Raw genomic sequence first — 11281 nt, 5'->3', positions numbered from 1 at the left:
GTCAAACGGTGCTTTACCCCTTCCCAAAATCCCCCTCCCCCCGTCCTCCCACTTGGAGCGGCCGTCTTCTTATTGGAGACCACCACCACCACCGATATATACGAATCCCCGGAGCCCTAGAATAGTTTCCATCGGGAGGGAGAGGGGGGGAGAGGGAGGGAGAGAGGGAGGCGTGGAGCTTGCGAGCTCCTCTAGTAATGGCGGATGAGGCGCCAAGGAAGGGCAAGAAGGAGATCGCCCCAGGGGCCCTCCTCCTAGGCCGCTACGAGGTGGGTAAGCTCCTCGGCCATGGCACGTTCGCCAAGGTCTACCACGCCCGCAATGTCAACACCGGTGAGTGCGTGGCCATCAAGGCCCTCGACAAGGAAACGATTCTCAAGGGCGGCCTTGTCGCCCACATCAAGCGCGAGATCGCCATCCTCCGCCGCGTCCGCCATCCCTACATCGTCCAGCTCTTCGAGGTCATGGCCACCAAGACCAAGATTTACTTCGTCATGGAGTACGTCCGCGGCGGCGAGCTTTTCTCCAAGGTCGCCAAGGGACGCCTCAAGGAGGACATCGCTCGCCGCTACTTCCAGCAGCTCGTCTCCGCCGTCGGCTTCTGCCACGCCCGCGGCGTCTTCCACCGCGATCTCAAGCCCGAGAACCTCCTCGTCGACGACAACGGCGACCTCAAGGTCTCCGACTTTGGTCTCTCTGCCGTATCCGACCAGATCCACCAAGACGGCCTCTTCCACACCTTCTGCGGCACCCCGGCCTACGTCGCCCCTGAGATCCTCGCCCGCAAGGGCTACGACGGCGCCAAGGCCGACATCTGGTCGTGCGGCGTCATCCTCTTCATCCTCATGGCCGGATATCTCCCCTTCCATGACCAGAACATTATGGCCATGTACCGGAAAATCTACAAAGGAGAGTTTCGGTGCCCGCGGTGGTTCTCGCCCGACCTCACCCGCCTCCTCACCCACCTGCTCGACACAAATCCCCAGACGAGATTCACCATCCCCCAGATCATGGACAACCGGTGGTTCAAGAAGGGTTTCCGCCACATCCGGTTCTACATCGAGGATGACCAATTGCATAGCCTGGAAGACTTTGACGGCGGCGGTGGCAGCGCCTCGCTGCAGGACCAGCAGGAGAATCCGGAGGGAGCCGAGGCCTCCGAGTCCGGGTCGGAGTCCGACTCCTCCGTTGCATCCTGCCCTGCAACCCTTTCTGAAGAGCGCCGGAAGGCAGGGCTCCCGCGGCCGGCCAGCTTGAATGCCTTCGATATAATCTCGTTCTCAAGGGGTTTCAATCTGTCCGGGCTGTTTGAGGAGAGAGGGGAGGAGTCCAGGTTTATCTCGGGGGAGCCCGTGTCGAAGATTATATCCAAAATGGAGGAGATTGCGAACTTGGTGAGCTTCACGGTGAGGAAGAGGGATTACCGGGTCAGCTTGGAAGGGACGAGGGAGGGAGAGAAGGGGCCGTTGACGATAGCTGCAGAGATTTTTGAGCTCACCCCATCGCTTGTGGTGGTCGAGGTGAAGAAGAAGGCAGGGGATAAAGATGAGTACGAGGAGTTTTGGAACAAGGAGCTGAAGCCAGGGTTGCAGAATCTCATGTACAGGTCGCATTCCATGGCCAATATTGCTTCTGATACCGAGTAGAAAGATAACAAGAGTAAAATTTTCCCGTATCCCTCTCTCCCGATCCATATGATTTATGATTCTTTCAGTCATGATTCCATAAAATTCTCTTTTCAGTTTCTATATCATATTCTTATTTGTTGCTGGAGCTGTACTAGGAATTAGGGAAGAAGCTTGCTCTTCATGTATTAGCAACAAATTCTCCCAGCACTTGTTTTGGAATGAAATTTTATAGAATACTGAATTTTCATTTTTCAATGTGAAGCATCTATAATGGAATCCAGTGGCAGTTTGGCTTGAAGAATTAAATAAATACAATTTTTTAATGTTAAATTAAATAAATGACTCGATCTCTGATGTAGGATATGCTTTCAATGACTTCAGCCTCACATTTAAGTAGTTAATATTGGGTTGTTTTCTTCTTGGATTTGCAGACCACAATTTGATGGCACATTGAGCCTTCTCATTAAGTGACGAGGTTCTTATGTTACAAAGGTATGGTTATTCTTTGAGAAAAATCTGTTGAGAACAACGCTGTCTGGTTTAACGTAAACTTTGGCAGCTTCCTTAACATGAACATGAAATCTCTTTGGACTTTTTAGCATTATGGATGATAATCAAAACATCTTATTCCATCTTATCCTAGTAGCTTGAATTGAGAAAGAAGACCAGAATGATTGACTTGAGCTTTCAAATTCTATCCTCTGAGTATTAAACTTTGTTGCTTTTGCATTCTCTGCCTCTTGCTTTGAAACTGTTTTTGAACCTCTAAACAATGCATTGGTTATTTCGTAATATTTTTAATACCAAATCAGTGAAATAGTACAAAAATATTCTAATTTAGAGTATGAGTGTCAATTTTGAAGTTGAACTTAATATTAGTGCTCAGGAATTAAATTTAGTGATGGTAAAAATCAGTTTCTAGTTTAGGGACCTAGTGGTCTGATTTATGTGTATCTTGGATCCGTTAGCTTTCAGGGACTCCATTGTCGGTAATGCAAATAATATTGGGTTATATTTCCTGTCAATGGATAATCCTTATGTCTTTTAGAATTTACCTACACTTTCTAAAATTTGCCGATAATTTTAGATAGAGATTAAGCGACACTCTATAGAAGGAAGATACTCATCTATAATGGGTTAAAAATTTAAACTCAGTTTTTGCCATCTGAAGGAGACTCTTAGATATTTACAATAATCATCCCTTCTTTTTAAAGAAAATCTTAATGACTTAAGAAAAGAGAGAGGCTCTTGTTTCATAATTTTTATTTACATTGTTGAAGACTTGCATAGCTGAAGGATGGAATATTTTGTGCTGGAAAGGGAACCTCCAGCTTTTCAAAGTTATTTGTACTTCAAGTGAGCAATTGTCAGATTTAGAGAGGTCGAAGCTCTTGTATGGTCTGATTGAGCATTAGAAGGATTGACCTTAATCAACACTTCATTCAACAGTAACTATATATTTAAGAATTAAAACCTTAAGAGGTTGCAACAACTCTTGAAGTGAGTTGTGGGCTCCATTTGAGGATTCAGTGAAGGTTCTATAAAGATGATCTGGGTACGAAAGTTAAAGAAAATTTCATTGGTTTGGAGATAAGAGTTCTCAATTGGGTATGGAAATGTGTAAAGTTGTTCAAAGCAGGTTGTATAAGCTGCTGGATCTGTATTGTGAGCCAAGTGTATTCACCCCTTTTTGGTGCACAAAACTCTTTGAGCTATTTAATCCTCCTTGGGAATCTGATGTCTTGTAGAGCCTTATTCCCTTTTATACAAACTTTTTTCATTGGATAAAAGGCTTTTAGGATTTGAGTTTTGGTGTTTTGTGGCCAGAACAAAAGATTCTTGGCAACTGCCGGTCATTCCGCAATGGTATACTTTTTTGTGCTAGATATAGTGAAGAAAAGAATTTCTTTCTGACCACATTCCACCTCCTCTTGTTATGGTTGCAACAAATAACATCCCTTTCCATGGGGTAGCGTACTTCAAAAATATTACCTCTCCCATCCTCCTTCCATTCGTGGAAGGACTTCTGTGGTGGAGGTTCCCCTTCTGCATTCTTCATTTCTCTCTCATCCACTCAATACTCATCTACTTAGTTACCTTTATTCAAATCACACCCCTAATTAACTCTAGAAGGTGATCATCATTATTATCCATTCAAGCAAATCTGTTGCCTACCCTTCCAACTTTTCCATATCACGTGAGAAAGTAAAGAGGATTGCAGCATGGAGTCTTACTAGGGTTACTTCTTATAAGCTCACTCCCTCTCTCTTGGTGGTTTAGTGTGAGTATTCCTTGTACCAATTGACTTCTATCCTTGGAAAAGAAGAGAACCCTTTCGTCCAATTCATTGTTTCATGCTTCTTGAATTTTTCACCCCTTTAAATTCTTAGAAGCTCTCTGCATGTTCCTCATTAAAATTAAAATTCCCATGCCAAAGAGTTTCTCCTTAGAAAGAGAGGACTAAATAGCCACAGTGTGATCCAAGGGTATAATTTGAGAAGTTGAATTTCTGAGGATCAGGATGCAGGAAGTAACTTTCTGGATATGCTAATATCATGATTCCCTGCTATGAAGAATTACAAATGAAACAAGAGCCCATGACTGCAGTCTCTAGAAGAAAAAAGAAAACTAAATGTTTCAAATTAGCAGGATCCACTAACTTAATCAAACAAAGAATGATGAACATGTTGATGATGCCATGCTTTACTGTATTACACTTCAAAGTATCCCTCATTGGTAAAATCAATGGAAATTGGAAACTACTTTTTCCAAGAACTGATGAAAGTCAAAGACTATCTTGAGTTGCCTCCTATTGTTCATGGACTTGATGCTTCCACGCCCCAGGCCCCGCTTTCTCTCTTTCTCTCTCTAACAGATTATAACTAAGAATCTATTGAGGTGAAGATTTAGAAGTGTAGAAATGCTGAAAAGCATGAATTAAACAATCTTCCACCCTGCTGACTATGATCATATAACAGGACTAATAAGATCACCTTATTTATAGAATTTTTTGCTGCCAGAGTGAGAAGAACACAGAAATTGTCTGGTGTTTGTTTCGAGTTATTTTCCGACAAAGAAAATGATATTGGAACACATTTTGCATCAAGCTCGGGAGAAGCCACAATGGATGGATGTGGATGAGATTGTTTTAAGATTTTGCAGTTACAGTTTAGAAGGAAAATGGCACTGTTGTTGAGATTAGTAGTATTTGATCCTAGTTCTTAGTATTGGTTTTGAGAGAAACATTACTGGCTATGTTTTGTGCCTGAGCAAAGATGCAGCGATAGAACTATATGGAAATTTGTTAGTTTATTTATTGAAAAGAGATGAATCTTAAACTGAAAATTTTCAAGATACTCTCTTGAGTGCTCAAGTAGATGATTGGATAAACTGCTTTAGTTGTATACTCAAGATTAGCCAAGGTATGTACCAAAAAAGAAAGAAAGAAAAAAAGAACTAGCCAAGGTGTTGGAGTTGTAATAAGTTATGCTACGGAAGTGACCTTTGGAGGCAGCTTCTTATGAGTTGGAGCTATATATGCACCTTGTTTATTTGAAAATTCTTTGAAGCTGTGAGAACACATCTATCAAATAGGATTGGTTCCTTAAGGTGCTTCTATCTTGGATGAATTGATATCATTGGATCCTACAATATTTGTTTCTTGTGGCCTTTTCTACTGCTATGTGGAATCTCTTCTGATGTTTTTGCTAGCTGCATCTCTATATGTATGAACTTTTCCCCATTTAAGTTTAGGATCTGTAATTGTAATTCCTCTTTTGTCATCATTTATCTGATAAATAAGAAGGCAGAGTATTTCTTCAAGGCATGGTTCGCTGTACCGACCCGAACTGGATGGTACGGGGTGTACTATATCATAGCAGTTCAGTACCGGTATCTGATACAGATGGCGTACTTGGTATCCGAAAAAATTTTGTACCATATCGTGCCAATACAGTGCTAGTGTGGCACTGGCATGGGATCCGCTACCGAGATGACGAATTTTGCTTTAGAGTATTCACTTTTTATCATTTTGTAGAAGAGCCAAATTCAGCACCTTTGAAAGCGTAAATTGTGTTCAAAGATGTGCCAAAAGTAGGTAAACTAGGGGTTGGAAATAATTGGACTTATGCGTGAAGTCTTCACTTAATAGTGAAAATGCAGATAAGAAATAAAATTGACGTAGTGCAAGGAAATTTTCAGTTAATTTGATTTTTCTAAGATTGCTGAATGAAGTATGTAATTTATGAGGAATTTTCTATTGAGTTCAAGTGTTAAACTTTGGAGTGCTCTTTTTGGTATGATGACAGTGCCATTTAGAGGGGCATATTTCCTATTACTTGAAGTTGGCTTCTGATAAATGATCTTTTACAGCTTTTATGATAATGGATCATTTTGGATCTGTAAAAAGAAACATAAGTTTCTGTATATGAATAGATTCATTTTCATTTGAGCTAAATCATTAGGAAATCTGAGAGAAGTTTCAGTGCTTGTGGCCTGACCATTTCAGAAGTCTAGAAATTAGAAAATATAGAGTTGCAGTTGATTCCTAATTTGATGTTCTTTACAAATATTCTGGTTTTGTTTTTGGCCTGCACCCACCTTTGATGGATAATTTGGTATCATGAACTTAAAATCAGTTTGACTTGACTTCTCTTTTATATGAGCTATGTAGACAGCATTTACATTATGGTCCTTGCATCTACTGATTTAAGTATTTAGCATTTGCAAAAGTTGAGATGGCATATGTTCTTAACTTTTCAGAGGAAACTTCTTCTTTTTTTCCCCTCTGTTTGGTGATTGTTATATGCAAAAGAAATTCTGTCTGCTGGGATTCGTCTTTTTCTAGTCAACTGTTGATAATTACCTATCCAAAGAGATCGTGCACTTTTGCTGTTGCTTGTTGCTAACAAGATCATAGTTGTTGTTTAAGTTTTCTAGATGGAAAACTTAGCACTTCTGTCTCTTAATTAACCTAGGAAGATGGTAAGTATTCCATCTGAATGCTTAAGATAGCCATGACAATGTGATTTAAGATTAAACTACAATACTGGAGAAATTTATTACCTTGCATAAACCTTTGTGTTATTAGGCATGACTTTCTTGGAATTTCTGATGTGTTTGCAGGAGTTCTTTAGTCTCATAAGTTTGTCTCTAGGATGATTTAAGGATTTTTTTTTTTTTTGGTCATGGTGATGAATCATGATCCTCTGTTTTTAGCTTTCAAATTGGTGGGTTGAATACTTGAAGTGCATACTGTGCACCTTTCTGACATCTTCCAAGATTCCTCCAGTTCATGTTACTTCGTCAGTTTTTCTGCTAGAGTAGGGCTCCTGGAAGAATAAAGGTGAATGGGCATGCTTTTTCAACCATTTCTATGGCAAACAGCTGCTCAGCTCATTCTAGATTAATCGGTCACATCATAGAAATTTGATGGTGCTAGTTTCTTCAGCATGCTGGAGTAGTCAGCAAGAAGTGGAAGAATCCAAACCTTCATTACTTTTTTCCTAGAGTTGTCCCAACGTCAGTGGAGACTTTGTTCCCACCTACTTGCTGCTGCTGCTGAATAAACTGTGAGGAGGCTACCTAATGATTTCACTGGCGGCATCATCATCATGGGCAAAGTCTTTCGCAAATGATAAATGCCAGGCTGGTTGGACTGCAGTCCCAGTGGTGGTTCTAGTGTCCCTCTTCAGAACACCGATTTGAGTACAAATCACTCTCTCTCATGTTGACCCAAGTGATTCAAACTCGAGTTCAAGTTGGCATATTTTTTGCATGATTTAGGGGTGGCAATCTTGTCAGGTTGGATCATATACCGGTTGGGTCAGATGCGGGTCAAGTCATGAAATTCCAAACCTCGGCTTGGCCTATTTATTAAAGAGATTGAGATTTCAAATCTGAATTTGACCTATTTATTAAATAGACAGTCTAGATCCAACCTATCCAACCTGTTGGGTCATATTGGGTGAGGTCCACTAGCAAACCTATTTACCTGTTAGATACCTATATAACCTGTTTATCCACTATTAAAAATTGTTAACTACTTAACCTGTTTGTCACACATATCAAACAAATTGCTGAGACTTAATGGATCCAACACATGCATGTGTTTGTGCATATTGCTGAAACAGATGGACGCATAAAAAGTTTAATGGATGCACAATGAGCATCACCTGTAAGGTATGACAAAAGATCTAAGCTTAGATCTTGGATTCATAAATTGTCGCACCATCTTGGAGGGCATGGGTCATCATCACCCCCAAAAATCAGCAAGAAGAAGAAGAAGAAAGAAGACAGTTAAGCTCTAATTGGTTAATTACTGGTGATGCTCAGTAAGAGTAGTGGTTAACTAGGTGCATTTGTTTGCAACTCACTAAAATATGTGAACATTACTTCACCGAACACATCCGAAGAACTAAAATTTGTAACTCACTAACAGCATCTCTCCCTACTAAAAAAGGTCAAGAAAAATATGAAGGAAGAATTTATCAATTTCTGATGGTATGGAAATGCAAATTTAAAAGATGATACTAGCAACAACAGGAAGTGTTTTGTAGAAAACGGGCTTAGGGAGACAAAAAAATAAGAACTAAGAATTCAGGGGAAAAAAGAATATCTTATTATTTCTTGATCATGAGGGAACATGATAGATATACACACACGGACAAATTGATGGATGGAAAGAAAGAAGGTACGTAGGATGAAGTTTTAAAAGAGAACCTTAATCTTCTATCAAAAACTCAAAGAAGAGGCTATTTCTCTTCAAGAAAGAAAGAAGTTGCATGTGAAAATGACGGAGAAGGAGAGGTGGGATGCGAGCTAAGGGATGCCGAAGCTGCGTGGGGTGGAGTCGACTAGCTTGCGGTGTTGGGTCTTGAGGCAGAGGATGGTGCGATCCACATCCATTATCTTGTGTTTCTTCACAAATATATTCCTCGCCTTCGCTCCTCTCCAAACCTTGAGGGAAATCCAAAAATTAAAGGAAGATGGGAAAACCGCCGTCCCTCTCTTGGTGATGCTCAAGAGCCAAGATCTTGGTAGGAATGGCAAGGCGCCAGCTAATTCTCTATCGATGAATTGGGTTGGGCTCTGAAAAGAAAAATTACGTAAATGGTTAAATATGTTAACCTTAATAAAGGAGTTAAAACTCTAAAATCCGAACTTGACCTATTTAATAAATAGGTCAAAATAGGTTGATTTATTTGTGACCTAAATTTGTTTAGCCTGAATCCAAACCTATTTATTGTTGATTGGGTTGATGAGTCAGATTATTTTTTGCTACCTCTAACCAGAGTATTTTTCGGTGAAAAAATCTTAAATATCTTAAATTCTGTTTTAAGATAATACTTGAACTAATATGCACACGCTCGGGCATCCACATATCCATGCATGCACGCACACCTTCTTCTTATATATTCTCAAAAATAAAAGAATTGAAAAACTACAATTTATGACGAACTAAAATTCCAGCTGGCGGAAAGATTGAATGATATGCAAGGTCGTCCAGTTTAGACTCAATTATTATAACATTTTTAATATGCTAAGCGTTTCTCCAGGGCTCTGAGCCTTTAATTATTACACTCCCTCAATAAAACCATAACTCCCAACAAACTCTTGCTGAATTGAGCAAGCCATAGCAGCCAAATCCAAAACAAATGCATAAAGAAAAGAAATCAAACAGTCCACAATCAACAGCGCTTCCAGCTCATCTAAAGCATAAAACACCGCTCCAAGAATAACATATACAAAGAAGATCAAAAAATGCATGCCGGATGACTTGCGGGCACCGGAAGTGGCGGCCGGAGCGGTGACAAAGCCAGCGTCTGCGGCGGTGGTGACTGATCCCCTACCTGCCACGTCCAAACAATATCCTTCAAGGAAGGCCTCAGCTCCTGGTGATAAAATTTCTGGTACTCCAATGTATCGCCGGACAATTTCTTCATCTCCACCAGGAACAACGCCGGCGACACCTCGAAGATCTCGGCCTCGATCTCCAGCTGCCCCTTCCTCCCCTTCTTGCTCCCTTCCAGCTTCACCACCCCATCTTTCTCCTTGATCATCTTAAATCTCTCCATCTGCGCTATCTCCTCTAGCTTCGACACGATCGCCGCTGCCGGCTTCTTGGACGTGAACCTCGCCTCCGCTTTCACCCCCTTCTCCTTCTCAAATAATCCCGATAAATCGAACACCTGCGACCGCGATATAATATCGAATGCATTTAAACAGCACGGTCTTATCGGCGACATTGCCAACTTCTTCTTGATCTCCTCCTCCGCTTCATCTTTTTCTTCGTCTTCTGACGGGAAGGTGGCGCCATGCATGCAGCCATGCACGTCGCCATCTGATCTCGGACATGGCGATCCTCTATATTGCAGCGTCGGCGGCACTGGCTTGAATCCCTTTCGGAACCAGGAGTTCTCCATGAGCTTGGACATGGTGATCCTCGTATTCGGGTTCGGATCGAGCAACCGGGACAACAACTTCCGGATATCGGAGGGGAACCAGGTAGGGCACCTGAACTCCCCTCTGCTGATCTTTCCATACATTGTTATGAGATTAGGGTCGTTGAAAGGAAGGTACCCGGCCATGAGGACAAATAAGATCACCCCACAAGACCAGATGTCGGCCTTGGCGCCGTCGTAGCCTTTTCGGTTGATGACCTCCGGCGCGACGTAGGCCGGCGTGCCGCATGTCGTGTGGAGCAGCCCGTCTTGCCGTCTCGACCCACGGAGCGCGCTTAGGCCGAAGTCGGAGACCTTGAGATTGCCGCTATCGTCGAGGAGGAGGTTCTCCGGCTTTAGGTCCCGGTGATAGACTCCTCGGCTGTGGCAGAAGTCGACGGCGCCGACGAGTTGCTGAAAATATTTTCTTGCCATGTCTTCGCTGAGCCGGCCTTTGGCCACCTTGGCGAAAAGCTCCCCGCCGCGGACCAACTCCATGGCGAAGAAGATCTTGGACTTGGTGGCCATGACTTCGTAGAGCTGGACGACGTTGGGGTGGCGGACGAGGCGCATGATGGCGATCTCCCGCTTGATCTGGTCGATCATGCCGGTGCGGAGGACCTTCTCTTTGTCAATGATCTTGATGGCGACGGTCTCGCCGGTGAGGATGTTGCGGGCTTTGTAGACCTTGGCGAAGGTGCCCTGGCCGAGGAGGCGACCGAGCTCGTAGCGGCGCATTAGGACGGTGCCTCTCTCCATCTTCTGCGATGATGACGGGTGGAAGCAGCCGTGGGGGTGGATATATTCGTATGAGGGGGTCTTCTTCTTCTTCTCAGCTAATGGTGGAGGCAAATATTTCGGCCCCCGGGCCCTGGTTTTCGAGTTGGGGGAGCCCTCCATGGAGGGAAGGGAGGGGTGGTGAAGGGTGACCCGGGTTTAAATCAGGGGCAAGAATTGGACAGGCTGGTTGCCAACTAGATGGAGGGATGATGCAACGGGCTAAAGATGGTGAGAGCTGGGATAAGGTTTAATTAGCTGGTGGTCGTTAAGAAGGAGGGGTGCAAAGTTTGGGGAATGGGCAGGGAGGGAGATGCCAGGGCATATGATCTATATTTATATTGGTTTCTTTCATGGATTCAATTAAAATTTTATTGTAATGCAATGTTTTAGATGGTTGAGAAAGAATGAAATGGACTTTCTGAAAGGTTCTTA

General features: G+C 42.7%; 2 protein-coding genes across 3 annotated transcripts; one reads left to right on the top strand and one right to left on the bottom strand.

The window, feature by feature from the left end:
* On the top strand, positions 1–2265 carry LOC103706882 (CBL-interacting protein kinase 19-like). Of its 2 annotated transcripts, none has more exons than XM_008791147.6 (2): positions 1–1659; positions 2060–2265. In XM_008791147.6, exon 1 carries the CDS (start codon positions 198–200, stop codon positions 1644–1646), a length of 1449 nt encoding a protein of 482 aa, XP_008789369.4. In that variant the 5' UTR covers positions 1–197; the 3' UTR covers positions 1647–1659; positions 2060–2265. The 2 variants fall into 2 exon arrangements, with proteins under 2 accessions (XP_008789369.4, XP_026660371.4); XM_026804570.4 differs by having other exon boundaries at positions 55–1606.
* A 7117-nt stretch (positions 2266–9382) lies between these two features.
* Positions 9383–11021, bottom strand: LOC103706910 (CBL-interacting protein kinase 5-like). The gene has a single exon (XM_089926773.1). It carries the CDS (start codon positions 10967–10969, stop codon positions 9383–9385), a length of 1587 nt encoding a protein of 528 aa, XP_089782899.1. The 5' UTR covers positions 10970–11021.
* Positions 11022–11281: the final 260 nt, after the last annotated feature.

Source organism: Phoenix dactylifera, chromosome 1 (genome assembly GCF_051530095.1).
Source record: "Phoenix dactylifera cultivar Ajwa chromosome 1, Ajwa_hap1_PhDact_Kaust_v1.1, whole genome shotgun sequence".
Taxonomy (NCBI): domain Eukaryota; kingdom Viridiplantae; phylum Streptophyta; class Magnoliopsida; order Arecales; family Arecaceae; genus Phoenix; species Phoenix dactylifera.
This window is presented reverse-complemented; position numbering and strand designations above follow the sequence as displayed.

What these genes read in the sequence shown, in the direction of transcription:
- LOC103706882 (XM_008791147.6), top strand. Translation starts at nt 198, where the DNA reads ATGGCGGATGAGGCGCCAAGGAAGGGCAAGAAGGAGATCGCCCCAGGG.
- LOC103706910 (XM_089926773.1), bottom strand. Translation starts at nt 10,969, where the DNA reads ATGGAGGGCTCCCCCAACTCGAAAACCAGGGCCCGGGGGCCGAAATAT.